This window comes from Drosophila elegans, unplaced genomic scaffold (genome assembly GCF_018152505.1).
Source record: "Drosophila elegans isolate 14027-0461.03 unplaced genomic scaffold, ASM1815250v1 contig_149, whole genome shotgun sequence".
Classification (NCBI taxonomy): domain Eukaryota; kingdom Metazoa; phylum Arthropoda; class Insecta; order Diptera; family Drosophilidae; genus Drosophila; species Drosophila elegans.
In genome coordinates, this window is record NW_024545513.1 from 24,884,025 (window position 1) to 24,909,410 (window position 25,386).

A 25,386-nucleotide genomic window follows, 5' to 3' on the forward strand; every position below is an offset into this window, starting at 1 on the left:
CATAGACAAGAAGATCAAGTTCTAGATTGACGCTTATTCTTAACTCTTAACTTTAGATATTTATCTATCTGAAAGGTGAATGCTTACTGCGTTCGATATGAAAATGTGTTGACTTGGTTTTGCGCAAATGCTTATTCCTGTTCTAGAAACGGCTGACTCATCTACTTCTTTAAGTACGCAATTTTATCACCTTAATGGCAGTCAAACAGAAAAGGCGGTTGACTTTCTTTGTATTGTCTTAGCCCCAACAACCAAAAAATGAGACCAAGTCGATTTTCCCTCTTATCAACTTCAGATAAGAATCCATGTTTATTTTTGCATTTTATTTACGGTGAAAAGAAAACAAAAGTCGCAGTTCGCTGGAAACCTCGAGTCCCTATATATAAGATCCACTACGAGTTTTCGAGATCACACGTTACCAAGAACTCAAATAATTTACCACACTTATAGAAAATACCAGTTGCAATGGTGCAGATCAAATTCCTGTTCGCCTTCCTCGCTGTGATGACAACTGTTGTCCTGACCACCAACATGGCTTCAGCCTCGGATTGTCTTTCTGGAAAATTTAGCGGTCCCTGCTTTCCTTGGGACGGAGAACTTTGCAGACGCCTCTGCAAGGAGGAAAAGCGAGTCAGCGGTCATTGCAGTGCCGGCATGCAGTGTTGGTGCGAAGAATGCTGATCTCCCAGTTCTTTTGAAGCATTAACATATTTGGAATTATGCTCAAAATAATCAACACACACATACATATATATGTATTTAGAGCATCTCCTAATTAAAAACAATTATAGCTTTGGACTCGTTTGATTAAATTGAATGAAATTTTTACACAAAAATCTATTGACGCATTTCCTATCGAATGAAATATATTTTGTATTTTTATATTTAAAATTAAGAAATTTTCAGAGACATTATCAATAAAAAAAAAGGTTTTTTTACCTGCAGTTGAAAAAAAGTATATATTGTATTTAGGTTTGAGTAAAACTACTTTCCGGCAAACAACACCATCGTTATGTGTTAGAAAATTAATTTTATTATTATTTAATTATTTTTTCCCCAAAATAGTTTATTTTTTTATTTTTTTTCATTTTCATTTATTTTGCAAATGAGGAGAGTCAAACCTGATCTTAGGATTACATTCCCCACATACGATTGCCCACTTTTTCGGTTCCATACAAATCGAACCACTAATTGTAAATTTTTACTAAGTATGTTATGTTTTTATGTCGCAGGTCGAACGTTTTTCGAAAGATTACGATTATTCTTAAAAAATTAATTTTATGTACAAAAAATTGACATACATAGAAATGGAAAAAGACTTGCTTGACCAAAACTCACATACGTGTCGTATGAGTAATTTTTATGGAAAATTTAAGATAATTGCGCATGGGCCTTTGCACCCATATCTAGCATTTAGAAAGGTAAGATTATGATTCCTTATAAAAAAAACTGCCGTTCTGTATGTTACATACTGTCTCAACGTCGATTTAAATTTAGTTTAGTTAAGAGTCCAATAATCATCGAGTGTTTAACAAAGGGGCTGTTTTTCTTTTTCCACTGCCTTATGCAGACCAATACCAAAATATAAGAGATACTAAATTTTAAAAATATAATCTCAACAGCTGAGAATTAAAAATGACTTTGCAAAGAAGTCAAACCCAAATCCAAGTGAAGCCAATAAATAAACAAGGACAAACGAATAAGAGATCAACATGCTTTTAATCAAATTCACCATGTTAATTTGAATTTCTAAATTTACTCAGTGGAAAATGCTACGCACATGGACTGAAAAAATATGGAAAATCGTTCAGAATTCATTGGGGTGCCTGAGCCAATCTACAACTGTGATGCCTCGCTTAGTTTTGATAAATCGAGGATCCAGGTTAAACACTTCGATTCATATCTCAAAGTATATTTGTATAAGTTAACAATTAGCGATATTATGCTAGTTTTCCATTTATTTTTCCGTTTTTTATTACCTGCAAAGAAAGAAGAGTTTGGGGATAGTTTTATACAGTTAGCTTTACAACTCAGTTTGCGTAACAACAGACAGATGATGCATTAGATAAAAATTAAAAAAAAAATAAGGAAAGGTAAATTTTGAATTGGTTTTTAATTTACATACCACCCCCAGAAAAAAGTCGCTTTCCAAATGCTTCACAAATATTTGGAAAATGCCCACAAATTTATTTTTGTTTTGTTTGATTTGATTTCATTATTTTCTCGTCTTTTGGTTGGGACACACATCCTCCACATCGCAACCAGCCCTTTGGATGCAGCCCAGGAGAAGTGGCCACCATCTAACATGGGGGATCCGGAGCGTGGGAGTGAGAGGTGGAACGGGGCGAGCGGGACGGGGAGAGGCGCTGCGTTCCGCTCGGGAAGGGCGCTTTTGGGGGGAGTCCCCTTTTCCGTTAAAAAGGGGGGCGTGGCTGCTTGGCATGGGCGTGGCATAAAATTTGCTTTTAAAAATATCATTACACATCACGTCAATTACAATTTTTTTGTTCGTTTTGTTTTGCATTTTTTTCGGTTCGTTTAGACATATTTGTTTTTTTTCAGTTTAGCGTATATAAATAAATGCATACACATATATACGGTAATATATAGACAGTATATATATGTACGTGTACAAATAATGCAATAGACACACATCTATACAAATTATACTATATAATGGTTAAGTTTTTCTTTTCTTTTTCTCTCGTTATTTGTTATTTGTTTTAAATTTTACTTTGAGTGCTTTTTTTCTGTTTTTTTTTTTGGCAACAGATCTCGCGTTATTTTCTTCCTTTAAGTTTGAGGTCCGTTTCAGACACAAGATACACAATTACATAATTAAGTTTCGGTTTTTATATAAAAAATTAATGCTCAATTACAAGAAATAACACTTAGGCGTATGTTGTCTATAATTTTTTACGTTTTTTTTGTTTGCCTGTCTGCATTATTTTCTTCTGCTTACCTTTCTTGAATACCTGCTCCTCGTTTTTAGTTAAAATATATGCGTACATGGGTAGAAATTGTATAATTTGTTGTTTTGCTAATTTGATACAGTACACACACACAATTTGTTTTTAAAGAGACAGATAGAGAGAGAGTATTACATTAAGGATTATATGCCTGGTTAATGCAAATATCAATTAGACAATCAGTGGAGATTCGAGTGTGGGGGAAATTTTTGTTTTATTTTTTTCGCTTTTTTTTGTTTTTAAGGGAGATTTCCATTGCCGTTTCGTAGTAATTATCATTTTTTGCTTATACGGTAGCTATATAATTATATAGTGTATATCTAGTTGGATGACAAACATACATGTACAGACACACACACTGAGATGCACATTTAGTTTAGCTCGAAAATTAGATTTTGCTCGGTTGTTTGTTACTGGTTTTTATAAAGGTTTTTGTTTTTTCTTGCTTTCTTTCGGTTGTCCTTTCTCCCTAAGCCTCCTCCTCCTCCTCCTCTACTTTCTCCTACACTAGACACACAGACATTTAGTGGTATTTAAATATATATTATATATCTAGCATTATCGCTATTTTGTTTATATGGAAATTTGTTTGCTGATCGCGCGTTATTTTTAACATACAATTACAATTACATTTATAACATACACAGATACACAGTAAATTTTATTTAACCATTTTCATACTAGATATCATCTCTCCATGCGTTCGTCTAATTCTTGGTTTTTGTTTTTTGTTGTTGTTTTTTTTGTGCGTTGTCGCTGGCGCCCCCGCCCCGCCCCTTTCATGGAAGGGGCGAGTGTGGGTGGTGGGTGGAAAAAGAGGCGGAGACGATGTGGGCGGAGGGGCGGGGTCTGGGGGGCGGCGAGGGGAGGTCTCACTCAATGGATTCAACGACAAGGGACGCACTACACAGAGAAAATACTTGACGCGTTTACATATATCACGGAAACACAACAAAGCCATCGATACAAAATATATATTGTATATATAAAAAATAAATATACCCTACTTAGCCAAGTTCTGTTGTCTCGCTCGCACACACAATCACTAATCACACACTGCACACAATAGACCCACGTATATTATATACTATTATAAATATGTATATGCCTGGCTGCTGATCCTCATTTGAATGAATCGATCGATCGATGGGCTGCCTCCTGCTAACGCTTCCTGCCTCCTTTATCTCCACCTTCTTCCTCCTATGGCTATTACTAAAATGCTCTTCAGATCACCCAAAAAACACAAAGCACACATGGCACTGGCGCCCACATTCATACCATACACAAACGCACATTGAATCTAACTATCTCGTTTTGGCTTCGCGTCCGGCGGTCAAGTAGAAGTCCAAGTGTGCCATGGCCTGGCGGGGATCTAGGCCTAGACCATGACAAAAGCGTCCTTGCCGCAGAACAGATACGGGAACTGGTCAATCATTGTCTGGACAATGTCCTCCAGATATGGCCGCAGCTGCTCGAAGTGGCCCATGTCGGTGAAGTCGATGGGTATGAGTGTAGGCCACCAGCAGATGGCCAAGTTCTTGCTGTCCATGCTATTTAACTTGGAGTTGTCCGAGACGCTGTTGGAAATTAACGAGAGCATTGAAGAACCAAACAATCGGGAATTGGTATTTGTCCGAACTTACTGCACAAAGTGCTGGAATATGTATTTGAGTATGGCAAAGTTGATGGGCGGCAGCTTCTGAAGCAGCGATTTTAAAGCTATCAAACGGCAACTCCGGTCCGTTTTGACCTCCACATTCAGTTTGGAGTTGCCCACACCACGGGAGCCTGCAAAAGAAAGCTTTCAAATAGGTCCATAAGGAGTAACGCTTAGCTGCCACATACCGGCAATCTCCTCCAGCTCCTTTATTATATCCTTGCTAAACAGCGGAGGCAGACGCTTGGAGAAAAAGTCCTTCAGTGCCGTGGCCACTGCGTTGACGGGAATGTCCAACGCGTCAATCTCAGTGTTAGTGTCTGCGCAAATTTGAAAAATGTTAGTCATATTCAAATATGTTAGACCATTAGGTTTTTAGGGCCAACTTACCCTCTTCGAATCGCTGGAAGAGCATGTCGACGTGTGCCCTGCTTCCGGGTACCCGATAAATGCCCTCGGAATCCAGGCCCTCCTTCTCTATAAACTCCACGCACTTGTTGAGGAAGATGGGGATCTCGCCCTGCTCGGAGCTTATCATCAGCTTGCCAAACTGAGCCTCCGCGGACTCAACCAGGCCCTTGGCATTTTGTTTGAGCTTGCGCTTGAGCTTTTTCTCCTGTTCCTTCTCCTTCTCCTGGAGCTTGCGCAGCCTGGCCGTTTCCTCCTTGATGCGCCGCTTCTCCAGCTTCTCAAAGTCCTTCAAGCACTTGGCGTTCATGTTGTATTCGGGCAAGTTCTCCGCACCGAAGATACCAGCAGCTGCCAACTCCGGCACCATGGAATACTGCATGGCAATAGAGAATATTATAAGCTGAAGTTGTAGAAAAGTAGTAGTAGAAACCTACCTCTGGCGACTTATCGCTTTTCATGAACTCCGGAACGCCGGTTTCGGTTTTCTCTATGGAAATTCAAAGGAAAACCATTGAAATTAATCGTTAAGTGGAAATACATCCGTGTCAAAATAAAAGAATGTGTAAGAAATGCGATAATTAATGTCACAATAAAATACCAAAAATAAGTTGTAAACGGTGCGGCGGCTGCCTGACAGAATACTACTAATACTACTACTGTGCACCTGCCGCTGCTCCGTTTAGAAATTATTTAAATGAATGATTGCCAAATCAGAGATAAAGATAGTCTTCAGCTTCCGGTGAAGATCGCAGCCCCTGGGGAAAAGGCTGGGGAGCAGTGCAAAAGAATAAAACACAAAGCACGACACATACTTTTCTCACCTAGCCCGCCGCCGCCAACGGCCATGCGCTGATAGTGCAGCGGAATCTCCGGCGGACTCACGTAGGAGCCGAACGGAGGAACACGCGGCGTTTGGACCGGAATGGCCACCTTCTTTTTCTTCTGCTTCTTGGCGGCTACCGGCTTCTTACTGGCCTTATAGTAAGCATTCTGCTGGCGCACACGTCGCTCCGTTGAGCTGGCACAGCTATCCGACTCGGTGCAGTCTGGGGACGAAATGGCAGATCGGTATAAGGTATGAGTAAGAGGGTTCTTGGGTCAGGGTTTATCGAGCTGGCGCAGAGTGAGAGGTGGTGCAAATGGACACAGAGGACAATGCTTTGGTCGAAATTCGATGATTTGTATTCTTACCACCACAAGGAACTGTTCTTAACATGGCATTTCAAATCTTAATCTCAATGTGTGGAGCAAGCCTGAAGGTAGTGTTACTAAAAATGTAACAAAATTTGTCATTACACTCTTTAATTTGTCTAACTATTTATCGGAAAAAACAATGCATTGTGTAAAAAAAAAATAATTCTTAAAAATATACTATGTAAAATTCAAGCATTTTAGAACTCTTTGATGTACAATATATTTCAAGTAATTAATGAAATTTCTCAAAAATGTATCACATATTTACGATATTTAACATTAAAGCAGAAAATAATTTAAAACATGATTGTTTTGATCTAGGCTTTATGGAAAATTATGGTTTATGGATACCTACAGTTTTTTAGATATCTTAAGGTATACAGAATGCAACTAAACTACTCATTCAAAGTTCGTCACAAAACAACCGCAAAATATATATACTGATTTTATACATTTCTTACATTTGTCATTTTTTTTCATTGATGCTTTCTTTTGTATGAAAATTTGAAAACTTTTGAAAAACTCTTGCTCATAAATTCTGTCTGTTAATATCAACAGTTCATGGGGTACTTTTGTTTTCTGTGCAGGGTGAGTGATTCGGGTGAGTTATTGTTATTGGGCGAGAAAGGGTTACTCCTAGCAAACCGATGATGGCCCGCAAATCGGGTTGATGCCGGATCAATACCTTCGTTTTCGTAGATCTGCTCGTACTCGGCCAGCTCCTCGGAGTCCTCGTCCTCGCCATCCAGCTGGGCATGGTCATAGCGCTTGCCATCCTTGTCGATCGGCTCCAGATATGAATCGGCCATGCTGCCACTGCCGGTGCCCAGTCCCAGGCCGAGCCCAGTGCTACCCGATCCCGAACCGGATCCCGAGCCCGAACCGGAGCCGGTGAAATTCATCTTGGCCACCGCATCGCTGACCAGCTGGAAGTTCTTCATGTTGAGCTTGCCCGGCTGCTGGGTGGGCAGGGTGAAAGTGGAGGAGCTCATGACCGGGCAATTGCGACTGGGCGTCTCGCCCACCTTCAGGGTTTGGCTGGGCCCCTTCGGGCGGATCTTGTTCAGATTGGAGTCGATGTGCCGGCGACCGGTGGTGTAGGCATGGGTCGATCCGCTGAAGTTATTCCAAATCGAGTTCTTGTTCATGTTGCGCCGCCCGTCGCTTTTGTCCTCCAGCCACTCTAGAAAGGTTAGCCACGTGGGGAGAGAAGCAGAGATTCACAATTAGCCCAATCGCAGGAGATTGCCTTCGTGGGACTTCTCAAAACTATAAGTGCTACGGCTGACGGTGGACATCGGTCTTAAGCACAACTTCTCAAAACGAATGAAAACTTGTAAATATTCAATTCTGGCCGTTTGCGTCATGATTATAAACGTTCTTTCTACTTCTATATAGAGTATTATCGGGCTAATTTTGTGATGCGTATGAGCAATACAAATATTAAATCCATATAAGTATACAAATTCAAAATACAAAAATATGTATGCATCTATATTAATTTCCTAAGGGTGAAGTGTTTTTTTTATTTATTCACAGAAGATAATGAGATTATTAAGTTAATTATTTGCTAATACTTTTCTGTAATTTATATATAATGTAATAGCAATATCATTAATTTAGTACTTTTAGTTTAAACAAAGGATGTTTTACGAATATTTAATTTGATAGCAACGGATTTGAAGGTACTTTGCTGGCAACTATTGCAATGCAAGGCTGGCTTTATTTCTCAAATAAATAATAGTTTAATATTGTTATAAGAATTTATGCATAAAATCAAAATCCACCATACTCATAGTTAAAAATAGGGAGAGATGCAGGGGCAGGCAGCAAAATAAGCTCAATAGATTCGTGCCGGGGAACTGGGATTTATTTCAGGCAGTGCTTCGGTTTCAAATGCAATAAACAAAGGGCTAAACTTATGTCAGCCAGGTAAGTGGATCGTGAGATTAACCTGCATCGTGGGTGGCCAGTGAGTCCTTGGACCCGCTTACATCCGCTGCTTGTCGGGAAACGAGAAAAACGAGAGCAAACACACAGGATCTATCAGATTTGAAAAAGATTTAAACTCCGACGAGGTATTCACAAAAAAACAGAGAGAGCAAAGCAAAAGGAGAACATGGGGAACAGCAAACGAACGAAACATCTGTACAATCGATACCCATCGATGTTGGGCTTTGGATTTGTTTTTTGGTTGGGGTCGTGGGTCAGGGACCATGGAGATATAGAAATATATATATATACATATACAGCTTTGCTGGCAGACAGTACGGGCTCACGAAACAAAAGAGTTTACGGAAAACAAGGAGTAAAAACAGCAACGAAAAAGGGGGAGGAAGCAGGTTGAAACATCCAGGTGGTGGAGAAAGTGGAAGTGGATTGGCTGATTGAGATCCTCTGGCCAGACCTGGTGAGATATCCTTGCAGAGACAATTTATGAAATCGTTAGCCATTTACTGGGGTGTTCCACAAATTATACTTATACAACCAACACAAAAAAAAAAATTTTTGCTTCAATTTGAATCTTCGGCATCGGCATTTTTTTTTAACTTTTCCTATCGTTTTTATCTATCGTTTTTCTCGGATACAAATTATATAAAATAATACCCCACTCATAAAGATTCTTCTTTTGAAATTATTTATAATCTTTTCAATTTAAACGTGATACTAAAAAAACCGCTCTTTCTTAAAAATATGCCTTAAAAGATTATATATAAAATAATAAAAAAAAGTGGTGGATGCTTTTTTCTATGCAGAAAGTGTGCGCCAAGATGGAGTCTAATCGGTAAAGTAGTTTTAAAATGCCGATTAGCTTACTTTTCAATCGTGGTTTTGAGAACACGGCATTAAAATGCTGTTCTCATGCTTTTTAAGCAATTTTAATTTATGTGCTTTAGCAACGTAAGCTCAAGGTCGCAAAACTTTCGACTTGAAATGTTGATAAAAATCTTTAAATATTATTTAATGATTGAAGAGAAGAATAGGTACTGGGGAATTTTTGTACAAATTGGAAATAACTAAAAATAATAAATAATATTAATTTAACAAAAAATTCGAACAAGACTTTAGAATATATTTACAATTTTCTATTCGTTTAGTAATTGTTAAACAAACTGGTTAAAAATCTCAAATCATTGTTAAAAATATTCATCAAACATTACCGCAATTACTTGTACATAAGAAATAAAACAAAAAATATCTGGTTTTAATGAAATATAAATATAGTACAAACTATTTACAGAATTTTACAACCCATCCATCATATTTCGAGCCTATTCGCATCCTAGTTGGTTTCACTTCAAATTCTTTCTCAAAATCAAAGAAAAATTCTTAAAGCCCAAACATATGGAAAAGTCGGGATAGCTTTATCTTTAGGGATATCGCCAGCTTCAGCCAAGAGGAGAGATTTAAAGAGGGAGAAGAAAAGGTTAGGGAGTGAGAGGTTTGTGAAGTTTCGTTGGTGTTTTTTGAGTGATCACAATAAAGAAATCAAAGAAATCAAATAAACAAACACAAAAACCTCTAAAGGATGATAACGAGATAGAGAGAGACAGATATAGATAAGAGATATAAACGAGAATATAGGAGAAATATATTCAAATAGTTAGATTACATGTTATTTCTTCCAAACTTGATTCTGAAGCCGAAACGAATTGACTCTTATATGTGCATGTAATGAGCTGATGATCTGGAGGGGCTGGCTCTGGAGGAGTTGTTGGAGGAGGGAATATCTGGAATCCTTATATATTTTCGTTTTTTTTTTTTTTGATTGAGTATTGTTTGTTTGAGAGCAAATAATTTGATTTGCAATAGGCAAAACGACAACAACAAATACACACACAGAGATAAATCGATAAAAAATGGTTAAGGTTAATCGTTAATTAATAATAATCATTATAGAGTATATATAGATATGGCGCATATAGGTATGGTATGGCATGGAAATGGCATGATCTCGATCTCCACGAGTTGGCAATGGAATGGATGAGTGAATGAATGAATGAATAGTTTGGATGATGAAATGGGTGAGTAATCATACATGGATATATATATCGTTAATGGGTATGTAGTAATATATATATAGTTCATTGGCTATGTAGCACGAATTCTGAATGAGTTTGGTTTCTTTCTGTTTTCGGGTTTGTTTTAGCTCTAGGTGGGGCATTTGGCTTGGTCGTTTGGGATCAGTGGCCATCATGGAACTTACTTTGATGCAGGTGCTTGGGCTTTTCGTTGTTGTCATCGTAGATTTCATCTAATGATATATCTCTTTCTTCTGCAAATTGCAAACATAACGATTAAGCAGAGCTCAGCGGATTTCGAAACGATTGGCCTACCATTTAATGAGTTGAGAGATCGGGTAGGAAGCATTTCGTAATTTTCACTGCCGGAACCATCGGTCCCCAATGTATTGGACAGCATGTAGCTCTCGTGGCGCGGCGGCGGACGGGGCATCTGGTTAACCGAGTTCTCCAGCGTGCCCTCGCCCGAATCCAAAGTAATTGACTCCTCCACATGCAGGTTCTCCACCTCGTACTTGTTGTCCCAGGCTGTCTTCAGGAATGGATTATAGAACGCAACTGTGTTCGGACAATAAAGTTCACAATAAGGTTCACAATCTTATTTGTTCAAAGATTCACTTACACTTGACATACTGATCCGCCGAAAAGGTCATGAAGCTGCCCTTAAACCGATCAGCCACCGCATTGCCCTCGGTGATCAGAAACTGACAAATGTCGCTGTTGAAAAAGGCATTTACGCCCCCGCTCTCGGTCACCGCGATAATCTGCAATGGAATATTGGCATTCTGTGCTGCCAGGATGCTAAACACAAAGAAAAAATTAAACAAATTTGCAGGACCTTTGAAAATCTTATATTTTAACTATGAAAAAGCAACAAAAAAAAGTCTAAATTAAATCTAATTTAAAATTATTATTCCCTAGCTCTATAATTGGTTAAGATGTTGATTTTGGTTCATTTTTTGTTTTGTTACTAATCTAGAGCATAACTCACCTAAGATTTGCCAACGAGGATCGACGCTTGGCGGAGTAAAAGTAAATATAGCCATGGATTAGCTCATCGCGATACTGGCTAGTTCCGTGATATGAGGAAAGAATGAACTCGACCCGCCGCTTGGCATCGCCAATAAAGACGTCGACGATTATAGAGTGTTCGCTGGCCTTGACCAGCGTAGATTCGGCTACCAGCGGCTGGACAATGTTTTCAATGTCGTACTGATCGCCACAGAAGATGCAGCACAAGATTCGCAGGTCCGTGTGATTGGAGGGATATGGCTCGTAGCTCTTCATCTCGGTCAGCTTTAGCGACAAGATGACGATGTTGAGTATATCGTAGACGTACTTCTGATGATTCTGCGTGTGATCGATGAAGTCGCAGTGCAACATCTCCGACAGGCGCATTCCTTCGTTGCGCAAATACTCCACCTCGTTCTCCTTCAGATCCTGCGGTTGGTAGACCAGCACTATCGGCAGGTTCTCGAATTTGTCCTCAAGCTCCAGGTTGCAAAGCAGCGTTCGCTCCAAGTTATCCTTGAGCGTCTCAAAAGATTGCTGGTTGGAGTACACGCAAATGAGGCCTAAAAACAAAGTTATTTAAAGAATTGAGTTAAGTTCACAAATAAATATATTCAAATATAATATTCATTTCACATATTAGGACTTGTCGCATTTGATTATAATTAACTAAGATTTTCTTTAACAAAAATGTAATATATAACAAAACATAAATAGTTTGGATTTTATGCATATATATATAACAATGAAGCTATGTGTATGAATTTGCGATCATTTCTCTGACATTTTAATAAAATTACATTTTTTTTTATGTGTGCTATATTCGTTTGACTTTAAAAAATTGAACCCGTATTTTTGAATTCGTAAATACTACTATATCTCGTAACATATGCGTAGAAGTTTAAAATTAAAAATTCCTTTAAATTAAATTTTTAATTAACAGCTGATTGTTGCGTTATGGCAGATAGCTGAGAGACTTGGTTGCCTAAGATAAGATACCTTTAATTTGATTTCGTTCGATTTCTTGTCCTTTCTATTGTTAAGGCAGATATCTATAAATTTGTATTAACAATAATACTTTGTGTAAAAAATAATTTTAATAGCTTAGTAAAAAAAAATCGTCATTTAGTTTAAACTAAAAGTTTAAATTGCGTTCTTATTGATTACAACCCCGCAGCCAACAATTACCAATCACAGATTAGTAATTCATAATCAAAAACCTGTGAGTAAGCAACATGATATCATTTGTCGTATAAATATATTTTTAAGTCTGTTAATTAACTGCAATTAAATGAGCAACGTTTGCTCATTATAGGGTACAACCCCTGTCTATGAAACGGCAATCTTACCACTTGAGTAGACATCGATGGCCTTGAAGGCCTCCATGTCGCCGTTAGCGATTCGGTAGTTGAGATAGTAGGTCTGGTTCTCGTAGATGTACTCGCCCTTGCTCCCAGTGCAGATGCGAATGTCGTTGAGCAAATCGCTGGCCAGGTGCTCGGAGCCCACGATCAGCAGATTGAGCGTGCGGTCAGTGCCGCTGCTGGAATTCTTCCAGCCTCCGCTGCTGGGCGTCTTGTGGTTACTGGCAGATTTGTCGGACAAGACCTCCTCAATTAGGCTATCCACGCAGTTGTAGAAAAACGGACAGTGATCGCGAATGGGGCAGTGGATAAAGCGCAGGTGCTGCACAAGCATCACCCGCCTCTCCTGGTCCAATCGGTCAAGCATCTTGTAGCGCGAATCCTCCTGGATGACATCGGTGATCTGGCGGACATCCTCCTGCGTGATGTTATCCACGTTCTTGAACTGCAGAAAGTATTGAGCATGTTCCAGCAGCAACTCCACGAAGTTCTGCTTGCTCTTCTCGATTATCTCGTCCTGGTGGATATCGTAGATCTGCTGGCAATCGTGCTCCGAAAGCGCCTCGAAGCATTCGCGACCCATGAAGAGGACACGCACCTCGGACAGCTGCTTGCCGGGGGTCACAAAGCCCGATTCTTCCAGCAGCATTTTAAATTGCTGCTTCCACCTAGAAAAACATACAAAAATAAACAATTTTTAAATGGTCTTAACAACAAATTTTGAGACAGCATTTTATTCCTATAAAGCTTCGAAATGCTTAGTGAACTTAGTGTTGAACTGAACTGAAATGTTGTCAAACTTTTTTTTAGAAATGTTTCAAGTTCTATATTTTACTTGTTCCTTTTATATACAAGCTTTGATAGTTTACAAGTGCAATAAGAGAAGGCCAAGTAGAAAAAAGAACTTGGATATGCCATCAATAAACAATAGGCTTCTGAGTTTCTAAGCTTGTGTAAGATAAGACTCACCCAATCTTTTTCTTGTCCTGCTGCACCGAGTTTAAGTAATTACGGAAGACAGTCTCCGCCTCGGAAGTCTCCAGCACATCAAAAGGAATGCGGGCTTCGTCCTCCGCCTCGTCCATGTCCACCAGCTCCGTCCACGAGGCCTGCGGGTACTCGAAGAAGTACTGCTCGAACTCGATGTGATTCTGCAGATAATTCCTGGCGCACTCCCACGCATCGTCATCGCTGATATTTAAAGCCCCAATGTCCGGCAGGAGGTACTCCAGGGCCAAGGCGAACTTGTCCAAATACTGATGCAGCTTTTTGTTGAGATGGTCGTCGCGCAGCTTCTTCATGTGCCGCCGGAAGAGCTTCTGGCCGGCCTCGTGGCCAAAGATGTTGAGGAACTCGTTCCACTCGCGGTACTGCGACAGCATCTTGGAGCCCTGCGACCATAGGACATGGTAGTCGGTGATCTGGTTGCGAATTAGTCGCGTAACCGCCTCGGATCGGGTGTCCAGGAGTTCCTTGCGCGACTTGGCCGACTCCTGGTAGGAGATGATTTTGACCCGGTTCTTAACCTTGTCGATCATCTGGGCGAGCAGGAGGAAGGCCAAGTCGATGTTGATGCTCTCGTGGGCCGACGTCTCAATTAACTGAACGGTGCTCTTGTAGTCCTTTCGCTGACTAATCTTCTCCGCCTCTCGAACATACAACTCGTAGGCGTCGTCGTTCTTCGTGGTAACTAGCACCAGTGGCTTCTTGTTCTTCAGTATGGTAGCAATGACGTTCTGTACGAACTCCACCTGCTTCTCAACACTGCGATTGGGCACTGGACTCACGTCGAAGACGACAACGAAGCCATCGATACTGAGTCGGCCATCGGGCATTACCTTCTGTTCGTACTCCTTCTCGATGCCCAACTGATTCTTGCATATGTACATTAGTTTTTCCGCGGAGAAGACCTTGGTGGCCGTGCAACGCTTTGAATACGGATCCATTTTTCCCACCTTAAAGGCTTGGAAGGTGGAATCGTCCATGAACTCTGTCTGTTCGATGATGTTAAACTGGTACTCGACTCCCTCGTCTGTCGTCTTGCGCACATCTCCCCAGTATAGAAAGTGGTCGTTGTTCACGATCCTGCCGCTGAAGTCGCTTTGGCTCAGCACTGATATGTGATCGATGAAGTAATCGTCGGCCATCGGCCGCATGAATCTGTTGCACAGGCATGACTTGCCAACACCCACCTGGCCGCGATCCTTTTCGGTCCCGGATAGTCCAATGACCGAGATGTTAAACTGACGCATCTTGACGTACCTGCAAGGAGTCGAAGGCAAAAGGAATTGAGTAAGCAAATAGAACCACAGACTAACGCTTTGGAAAGTATGTGAAAATGTATTGCAGCTTAACCTGAAGAATATCTAGGCGCTTTGTGATAAAAGTACTGTGCAGAAAAAGTTTGTTGTCAAACGAGGGTTATAAGAGGTGGTATCTACCGACTTAGTTTTTGAGTAGAATGCAATAATGTAAAATATATCCATGTTGAATAATACATATAAACCCTCACATACATTTTTGCGTGTTCGAATTGTACACAGAATTGAGACAATATATACGGAATGCCCGCATAAATTAAGCTTTAAGGGAATTTGACACTTGGAGATTATAAAAAATAATCATAAATTAATACTTTAAACAAGTTTTAAATTTCATCATATTCACTTAAAATATTAAAATATATATTAAAATATTTTAAGGATCAGTTTTTCTGGGTTTCACAGATACGATAACGTTTTGTAAGATTCGGGAAATGTGCTGCAAGATTTAATAACATCTTTAAAATCTTAGTGAAATTGATCTCTTAGGGAAACAATTTCAAAGGCGTCTAAAGTTAATCACATTACTCACGATAATAGTTTTTGTTACTTTGTTTTGGAGTTAGCGTTAGACAGAATCTATTGGCTTTTTAAAGGACCAGCCTATTAATTCTTATTACTTTTTTAGTTTCACATAAGGACGAACACTTTTAGTCACTATTATACAAATGGCCAACAACTATAAATTAAAATAACTTTGTGCACGAATTCGCCCAATTTCTTAGGGATATTGCTTTTGGTCTGTTTTGGTCTGAACAATGTCACCTTTTTTAAGAAGTCGGGTTTGACGATTTTTCCACTCACAGTAGGCCGGACTCTAGTTTCTATCACTATATTAAGAAGCTACAGCGTATGGATTTGAAAAGCAAGGACGTCGAGTTTTTCTGAGCTTTGCAGGAAGTAGTCAATTTCTGGCCGCTATTTTTAGGCAAATGGCTGGCTTATGATGCCAACCGATGACTATTATCCAAGATAACCTTGTACAAGATTCGAGTCGGAGAATAGCCGTGTCCCCCTTCATCCCCTGGTTCAATTGGCCGCTGGACCTTCACATTTCGCACACTTTTCGCCAGTCTAGGACTCCGTCATGGGTTCCTTTTAGCTACAACTACGCAGTTACGGATACATCCACGGATTGGGGGTCCAAAAACACGAGAGAGAGAGCGAGAAATTGGCTGCTGCGGTGTGACAAAAAAAAAACGAGAAAGCGATTTTCCTATGCCGGCGCTAAGCGAAAAATCTTTAAATTTACTTTTACGCCTGATTTGATTTTACAACTTTTGGCTCGGCATTGTTTTACCTGGTTTTTGTATTTTTACTGTTAGTTTTTAAAACATTTTCGGCAAGTAGGGAAAGTCAGTCTGCAACAAATCCTTTTTCCGTCCTGACTGTGGCGGCTGATCTGCCGCTGCGCTGCTTTCGAGCTGCTGCTGCTGCAAACGACGGCGCAACTCTCCAAGGCTGGAACGCTCCAGGAGAGAGAGAAAGAGAGCGGAAGAGAGAGCGCGAAGGAGAGCGGCGCTGTCGCTGTCGTGGGTGGATGTGAATGTTTGTTGTTGCCAGTGCACTCCAATTTGTTGCTGTTATCCTAGTAAACGACTGACGGGTGGGAGTGCAAGTGTGTGACAGACTCATTGAGAGTGGAAATAATAAATTCCTCACTGGGCTTTAATTGAGTTTTTCCGGCACACACACAAACACATGTTTAGCAAGTGCAGTATGAGCAGCGCAGAAGCAAAATTGGAGCTGCAACAGATTTCCTGTACATTCCCGGGCTGCACAACAACAAAAGTAGGGAGGGTCGGTTCAGTGATAACAACAACGACAAAGACAAAAAGGGAGGCCCACAGTTATTGTTGCTAGTTGGAAGAAAGGAGGGAGAGAACATGAGAGAGGGGGGGTTGGAAGTGGGTACTGCAAGTGCAACGGTACAATTACAATACAAACGGGTGGGGCGGGAGAGAGATGGCGAGAGAATAACAATTTTTGGAAATTCAGATTTGTTGCAGAAAAGAAAAACACTGTTGCCGCATCCGTCTAGCCATCCCGCTCTAACGCGCACACTCCAACCATCACGGCATCTCGCTCTGTGTGTGGACAATTACCTGCAGCTGCGCACAAAGAATTTATGTTTAATCCGCTTCGGCGACACTATTCTTAAAGCCCGTGTTTCTTGGCTTTTCCAACCAGCCACTTAACAAAAAACTTAACAAATGCCAGTTGTGTTGGCTTTAATTATGTTTCCCTAGCACGAAACTCTCACTCACTAACGCACACAAATACACAGCGGAGGGAGAGAGAGCGAGAGGAGAGCAGCGCGTACACAAAAGAAGACAATTACAAATCAGCATCGTAAAACGCACACTGGAGAAGGAGACGAAAAACTCATGATTCCGAGATGAAAACGGAAAACTCCAGGACAACCGATTCCCAAACAACGCACGCACGCTACTCACAATTATTGCACTTGCACTCCAATGCGGGGTTCGAAATTACAATATAAGTACGAGTAATTTCACATCCGAGCTTTAGTTTAACAACAACAAAAATTAGAGCCGGAACACAAATCGATGTTTTGTTCGATACTATCGCATTGGTGCTGCCAGATATTGACAGTGCCTGAAGCTGCCAGATTGTTAGACAACGTTTTTCTGGTGCTGCCAGACTTCCGGTACCATCTGGTAACAAGGAGGAAGTACTTGCTAACAGTGGTCTTCGATAACTGATGGTGTAATTCGCTAATTATGGAGGGTGTACTCGCTAACCGTGATGGGATTTTCGCTACAGAAAATACTAGCAGAGACTTAAACCCGCTTCTAGCTAACGAGCTATGTTAACTGTTTGTCGAAAATCTATTCTTTTTCATAGTTTGTTTTATTGCATCGAAATATAATTTCTGGTATAACGATTTTTTCTATAATTAATACACTTTTCAACAGAGATCAGTTTTGCCAGGACCCCACCAAAATAAATAAACACCCATCATCAAAATAAAGAAATGTATTTAATGTTGGTTTAGGTAGAAACTAAAGATGATAAAGTAAATTTTCTTAATGATAAAAATAGTAATAAAACAAATAAAAATATTAAAATTTGTGTACAGCTTGCAGTTTTTTACAAATGCGAAATCAATTGATATTGTCATTGAATACCTTTTTGAGTCAGAGTGTACACCCGGCTGAGTTATGACTAATTAACATCTTTTGTAATGCAAAACTCTGCTTATTAGAAAAAAAAGGTGATGCTAATTAAAATAATTTTCATAAGCATTAACAAAGGTTATGCTTACGAACAAACATTTCATTGATTGTCCAAAAAGTAATGCTAGAGAAAAATATTTCATTAGATTTTCCAAAATTAATGCCAATGATAAAATATTTAATTGGAATTAAAGAAAAGGATTGCTAAAAAATCTTTGCACGTTTTATGTGGCATCGAACCCATGCAATAGGTGAAAGTTTTTATTGACAAAAAGGAGGATTGTTTAAGATCAATGGCAAATAAATAATGTTATTTAAGTACAAGTTTCATTAGCAATGCATTTTAAAAAATTGTAATGATTTTTTTTTCAGTAGCATTGCTTTTTTCAGAAGCATCTTATGACATCTAATGCAAATATTTTATCACTAGCACTACTTTTTTGACAATCTATTATAATTTTTCATAAGCATTCATTTTTTTCAAAGCTATTGAAAATTGTTTTTATAAGCAATACTTTTTTTCATGATAATTACAAATCAATGCTAATGCTTACAAAAATAGCTCTTCCGCAAGATTTAACAACAATTTTTATAATTTCATCTTATTAACTTAAAACTAAGATATATTTCCATTTTTCGTTCGGCATTCCTTTGATTTCATCCTAAGAATTCGCTGGCTTATATAATTTTATTGGGAATATTTTGAAAGAATTACAAGTTATCAAAGAATGCGCTAAGTGAATTGGAATTTTAATAAAGTTTTGTCCAAATTAACAGTATATTGTATCGTCATAGCCCAAGAGGGTCATTTTGACCCTCAGCTATAAGTGTCGAAAGCCAAGAAACCTGAATGTAATTGAGTTGAGTTGAGTAGGTCATATTGGAAATAATATAAAACATCTAAAGTCCGATTGCTCCCATAGTAGCTATATGACATAGTCGTCCGATTTTGATCATAATAAACCGTCACTAAACATCGAAGGACTACAAAAAAGATTGAAAAACAGCAAAGTGCTAAATTTTTTGTCTTCATTTTTTTCGCCGATTGTTCCAATGGGAGCTATATGCTATAGTCCTCCGATCCGGCCCATTCCGCCTCCGGTCGGAAATGTCTTCTTAGTTAGTGACAGTCCTAACTTGTTGTCCTAAAACTTAGTTGGAGTATTGCATTGCATTGTATAATTTACAGTCAAACTCAAATTTCAAATTGCTTGGCGATCGCACTGAAAGTGGAATAGTTTCGCTCAAAACAAGTTGGTCATTTCTTTATTTATTGTTAATAAAGTGCCTACTTTGCACGCATTACAATTTTATTCTGGTCATTTGTCGTTGTTATCAATTTTACAAGAACTATTATAATCAGCTGGGTGGCGGGAGAGGGGGTTGTGCTTAAGATGTACAAGGCGGGATCGAATCCAGCTAATACAGCTCCGACTTTTGCATGACGGCGGTGACCAGCGCCCTGAACGCGTCCTCAATCATGATGATGTGCAGCTGGGCATCCCGGTACGAGCACAACTTGGCGCTTTCGGTTAGGGGCATCTGCATGGTGGTCACCCCCAGCGACGACTGCGAGTGCAGGCTGCGGCCGGTGGTCATCAGGATGTTGACGCAGTCGTCGGCCAATATGGGAAACGTTTCCACGAACCGCACCATCGCTGGCAGCACATTCCGCAGGAACTTGCACTTGGCCGCGGCGGTGAGCAGGGACAACGTCGTCTGGATCACATTCAGGCAGAACTTTGAGACGCCCAAACTCTTGGGTATCGAGTAGTTAAGGACCAGATGGGAGGTCAGTTCGATGGTGAAGATCTGCTTGTCCATTTCGGTGACGTTGAGGAATTCGTGCACGAAGTCAATGCATATGTGCATCGATGGCACACTGGCCACAATCATGGGGATCACAGACTTCGGATACGTCTGGAAGTGCACTAGCTTGGCCAACGACGGCTCGGAGATGAAGGCCTGATGCACATACGTCCCAATGATGCCCTGTATCTCGCGCAGCTCCAGGTGCGACACCCGATCCGAGGCCTTGCTGGCCATGTACTCAAGCACTTCCAGCAGAATGTGCACGGCTGCGCTCTCCTGCGAGGCGATCAGCGTCGTCTTCAGCTCCTCCCGGTCCGCGTCCGTCTGCACCAGACCGTTCTTGTCCAGGACTTGCTTCTGCTGCATGTGCACGTTCAGATAGGTCTTCGAGGCGGCCAGGCTGCCCTTGAGGATGCGCAGCAGGATCATCAGCAAATACGGCGAGCAGAACACCGAGCGGGGGCAACTGTTGGGCAAGAGGGGAATGCGTGAATGCGTGAATGCGGGTTACAGAAGGCGGGTTACAGAAGGCGGTTAGCTAATACATATATGAGGATATGCCGGGGATACGCACCTCAACACCTCCATGGGCTCCAGCAAACTCTCGTTGGCAAAGGTGCGCCGGTTGATCGAGTCCGAACTGTTGGTAATCGCCCGCAGAGACATGATCCACAGGGTGGTGGGCAGCACGGCGTTCAGGCGCAGCCAGATATCGTTGTACAGATCCTTGATGTAGCGCGGCACCGACCTGGCAAAGACCAGCGGCAGATGCTGCACCAGCTGCTGTCCATACTGCGCCTGCGTTTCCGCGGGCATTTGCAGCAGCTGCTTGAACACCCGGATGGCCAGGTGAGGCTTCGTCTGAATGGCGGCCAGGGCACGATCCAGTTGCTCCGGCTTCAGCTCACGCTTGCTCACCACCACGGTGGCATTGCCCTGGGCCAAGTTGTGCTCCTCCAGCCAGTCGTCCACCATGCTGAGATGCGGATAGTTGGAGATGATCAGTCGCAGCAGCGGATGGAACAGCGACAGATAGTCGTGGTGGTAGTTGTGCGCCTTCTGGAGCAAATACTTCAGGGGCAGCCCGCCCAGGAAGTTGTTCGAGTACTCCTTCTGCTTGCGCCCACCCAACGCACTCAGGTTCATCAGTCGCGTGTCCTCGTACAGCATCAGGTAGTAGATCATCAGCAGCTGGGCGGTCAGTGGACAAGTCACCTCTATCTGCGCCAGCTCCTCACTCTCCGCCATCGGTGGCAGCTCCTCGGCGAAGAACGTGAGCTTCGATGTGCGGAAGACGTGCAGGATCTCGGCCTCGGTGAAAGGCCGGTGCATGTGATCGATGTTCACCTTGCCCGTGGGATTCGGTATTATCAGCGTGTTGACGAACACCTCCACCAGGGCCGGCATCACTGGATGCACTGGCCGCACCGAGCTGCATATCTGCTTGAAGATCCACGACTTGATGGGCACCTTGTGCTTGAGAAAGGTGCGCGACTTCAGCAACTGATGGATGCAGTGCACCGGCAGGTAGCCCGGAATGGTGCCGTTTAGATTCGGAGTGACCGGAACACGCACCGCATGCAGCGCCACCACCTGCTCCGTGAACAGGTCCTGCGTGAAGAGCTGCTTGATCCTGTTCGTGCTGTTCGGTCGGATGGGTATCTTCATGGCCAGGGTGGAGCAGACCATCTCGCTGATGGCCGATATCTGATTGCTGTGGAAGTGGATGGCCAGCAGCAGGAGCATTTCGCCCAGCGACGTGCTGGTCCCAGAGCGCTTGCAGAAGAACGCATCCTCGCGGATCAGCCACTGCAGCCACTCCACCGCCTTGTTCTCCAGCGGTATGGTGGACACCAGCGAGGGGCACGCGATCAGCATGCACAGCGCCAGCGTCACGAATCTCACGCCCGAGGGCGTGGCCTGCGGACAGCTCGTGACCAGCTGGGACAGAGCATTGATCTCGTCGTCGTTGAACTTCAGCCCACCAATGCCACGCAGGGCACAGTACAGCCGCAGCAGCACCGCTCCCTGCAGATTGAAGTCCCGCAGCTCCGCCGCGTTGCTCGTGGTCTGGACCACCTTCTGCAGCAGCTCCACTCGCACCAGGTTCAGTGCGTCGCCCTTGCGCTTCTGGCTGGAGCGGATGTAAACGGCGAACCAGGAGCGCAAATTCTGGTCATTGCCCAGCAGCAGACCCGTGAGGAACGCAATCTGTAGATAAACATTGTCATTGTCATTGTCACATTTGCATTCGTAGAATAGAAGAAGACGGCTATAGACGTTCGTCTCTTTTCTTTTGTGATCGTTCACACAATATATAATATTAGAACTATTTCCTAATCTGGATGAAGTATGGGGAATAACAAAGTTTATTACAAATTAAAATAATAAAATATTTGTATTTCAAGATTATCTATGTAGATCTTAAAAACTTTTCGGTCTTGAAAGCAACTTTCTTATCGTGCAAACAAGAAAGAAAGCAAACTATTGCATCTATTGCAAAATTTAAATATTCTTAAAAAATTAAAATTTGTGATTTATTTGCGTATATGTTTAAAAACATTGAAGCTATGATGTTTTACAGCTCAAATATTCGATAGTTCCTAAGGCAGCTATATGATATCGTTTTCCGATTTTAATAAAATTAAAGCGAAATTCTGAACTGTCAAATTATTAGTATGTCAAAAAGAATTTAAAAAAAAATTACACAAAGGAAAAGAAAAGTTAGATTTTTTTTTTAATTTTTTTGTTTCCATGTTTTTTTGTTATAGTCGTCCGATTTTGATGAAATTTAACCTGTAATTCTAAAATATTGAACCATTACTATATGTCGAAGAATTGAAAGAAAAAACAGCAGTTTATAGTTTTTTTCATTTATTTTTCCGATGGTTCCTATAAGAGCTATATGTTATAGTCGACTATCCGTCTTGTTCCGACTTATATACTACCAAACAGGAAAACAACTTTTGGGAACGTTTCATGTAGATAGCTTTAAAACTGAGAGCAAGTTTGCGTAGAAACGGACGGACAGACGAACGAACAGACGGACAAGGCTAATTCGACTCTCCTAGTGATGCTGATCAAGAATATATGTACTTTATGGAGTCGGAAATGTCTCCTCCTCACTGCGTTGCAAACTTCTGACTGAATTTGTAATACCCTCTGCAAGGGTACAAAAATAAAGCATATTCTATATATAATATATATGTTTATGTTTTACTTTACTTTAATAATTTAGTTAGGGCAGAGGGCCTTGGCTCTCGTTAGTCGTGGCTGTTAACGCTGTAACGCCTGCGTCGAAAAGTATATTAAAATGAAGATCTTAACAATTTCCAATTAATATTTAGGTTTATGTTTTTTTTGTATTAATCAGACATCTTTAGATTTCTGTTTATATTCCCTACTTACTACATATTAAAAACACGATTCTTAATTTTAAAGACCCACAAATTAAAAAAAGATCGCTTATGAAAATGTTTTCCAGCAATGTTTGTTCAGAGCTTTTCGTTTCGTTGGCTTTTTGATTCAGGTGGAGTACCGGCTCAATAAATTAAGACTTTTGCAATGATTTGAAATCGTTTCCAGCTTAACACCATACCTGAACCCTTTGGTAAACATTACCCCACTCACCAGATCCTCGGGATGCTTCAGCGTGAGCTTGAGCATGAACGACGGCACCTTGAGCATGTCTACGCACATGGACCTATTGGCCAGAGCCTGTGAGGGATTCATTTCGCTGAGTCCCATGAGCAGCATCAGCCGGTGCTTGCCATCGGTGCCATCCTCGTCACAATTGGCGATCACATGGGAGACCACATCGCGATAGCAATCAGGGAAGTTGGCCACCAGGGCGCAGATGATGCGGTGCCCGTTGGGCACATGGACAAGGGCATCCGTTAGCTCCAAGATGTTGAGAAGGGAAGGCAGCTCGGCCAGAGCAATGCACAGGATGTCCACGACCTCCTCCAGATAGATGCCATCGTCCAGCATCTCCGAGTGGGCGGCGGGCTTTTGCTCTGAGACCTGCTGCTGCAGATTGAAGATCTCCGAGAGCACCACCCGCACCTTGCGCGCCACGTCCGCCCGCTCGAAGCCCAGTGCAATGCCCGACTGGAGTCCATATTCGTGCTGCTGTCCCTCGAAGAAGGCCGACTTCTGCCGCGCCTGCAGCTCCTTCTTCAGCTCGTTTTCCAGCTCGTGGTAGTTGACCTGCAGGTAGGACACAATGCTGTTCACCACCTCGATGCCGATGAGCACGGCCAGGATCTGTTTGCGCGACTCCATCGACGACTCCGTGTTGTCCAGCGGTGACAACAGGCTCATCCGCACCAGCGACGGCAGAACGGGCCGGATCTCCGCCTCCGGGTAGCTGGCCAGCAGGGTGATGTCCAGGTTCTGCATGGCGCAGAACACGCGCGGCGAAACATCGTACGTCTTCACCGGCATCTTGTCCGTATCCCGTCCCAACTTGTTGATCCCGGCTATCCTTGTCTGATGGTTTGCTCGCTCTATGGGCCTGGCCGGCGGACTGTCCGTGCTGGAGATCCCGGCACGGGTCTGCTTTAATCTCGGCGAGCGGTAGGAGGACCAGGGAATGCCGGAGAATCCGAGAATCCACTGCAATCCGCATCCAAAAACACAACACTCGTTGCCAGTGTGGCCGAGTTGCAAACGCCGAGGGATACCAACTGGTATCCGTTTTTGGAGTCACCCTAATTCAGTTTATTAAAAATATACCAAAGAGCAAACAAACTAAAAACAAGAAAAGGAGCAGGTTTCGGCAAGCCGAAGTTTATATACCCTTGCAGATATTGCTTAAATGTAGTATTCTTGAAAACACTTAAATTTCGATTTATATGCGTATATGTCTAAAGACATTGATGATTTTCAGCTTATTTATTCGATCGTTCCCATAGCAGCTATATGATATCATTTTCCGGTTTGAAATAAATAAAAATCGTAAGTCTGAACTATCAAATTTTTACTATTTCCAAAAGAATTGTTAAAACAAATTAAAAAAATAGCGATATATTCCGATTGTTCCTATGGGAGATACATAATATTCTAATGATATTTAAGCCGCTTTTCTAAAATATTTAACCATTGCTACATCTCGAAGAACAAAAAATATTTAAAAACACCTTTTTTTTCTATCGTTCCGACGTATGTAAGTACTACCTAATAGGAAAACAGCTTTTGGGAAAGGTTTATGCAGTTAGCTTAAAAACTGAGAGACTATTTTGCGTAGAAGCGGACGGACAGACAAACGGACATGGCTAGATCGACTCTCCTAGTGATGCTGATCAATAATATATAACAAAAACATATAGTACAAATACATATAATAAGCATTGTATAAATAATGTTGTTATGCTAATTTATATTTTTATAAATGACTTATGCTCTTAATATTAAATGTATCTAG

General features: G+C 41.5%; 3 protein-coding genes across 10 annotated transcripts; 1 reads left to right on the top strand and 2 right to left on the bottom strand.

Moving 5' to 3' along the window:
* The first annotated feature begins 402 nt into the window (after positions 1-402).
* Positions 403-798, top strand: LOC108148127 (drosomycin-like). The gene has a single exon (XM_017274976.2). The coding sequence runs from the start codon at positions 466-468 to the stop codon at positions 679-681; it is 216 nt and encodes a 71-aa protein (XP_017130465.1). The 5' UTR covers positions 403-465; the 3' UTR covers positions 682-798.
* A 2,366-nt stretch (positions 799-3,164) lies between these two features.
* Positions 3,165-17,529, bottom strand: LOC108148150 (rho GTPase-activating protein 190). Of its 8 annotated transcripts, none has more exons than XM_017275028.2 (16): positions 17,406-17,529; positions 13,598-14,890; positions 12,614-13,296; positions 11,245-11,827; positions 10,876-11,054; positions 10,569-10,811; positions 10,439-10,507; positions 9,845-9,970; positions 8,186-8,230; positions 6,917-7,414; positions 5,859-6,083; positions 5,472-5,524; positions 5,017-5,410; positions 4,815-4,946; positions 4,613-4,757; positions 3,165-4,546 (listed from the first exon to the last, which is right to left on the bottom strand). In XM_017275028.2, exons 2-16 carry the CDS (start codon positions 14,878-14,880, stop codon positions 4,348-4,350), a joined length of 4,857 nt encoding a protein of 1,618 aa, XP_017130517.1. In that variant the 5' UTR covers positions 14,881-14,890; positions 17,406-17,529; the 3' UTR covers positions 3,165-4,347. The 8 variants fall into 8 exon arrangements, with proteins under 8 accessions (XP_017130517.1, XP_017130514.1, XP_017130516.1 ...); XM_017275025.2 differs by having other exon boundaries at positions 5,850-6,083; XM_017275027.2 differs by lacking the exon at positions 17,406-17,529 and adding an exon at positions 17,055-17,307 and having other exon boundaries at positions 5,850-6,083.
* A 1,874-nt stretch (positions 17,530-19,403) lies between these two features.
* Positions 19,404-24,637, bottom strand: LOC108148158 (integrator complex subunit 2). Its single transcript, XM_017275055.2, has 3 exons — positions 23,592-24,637; positions 20,536-22,172; positions 19,404-20,427 (listed from the first exon to the last, which is right to left on the bottom strand). Exons 1-3 carry the CDS (start codon positions 24,405-24,407, stop codon positions 19,569-19,571), a joined length of 3,312 nt encoding a protein of 1,103 aa, XP_017130544.1. The 5' UTR covers positions 24,408-24,637; the 3' UTR covers positions 19,404-19,568.
* Positions 24,638-25,386: the final 749 nt, after the last annotated feature.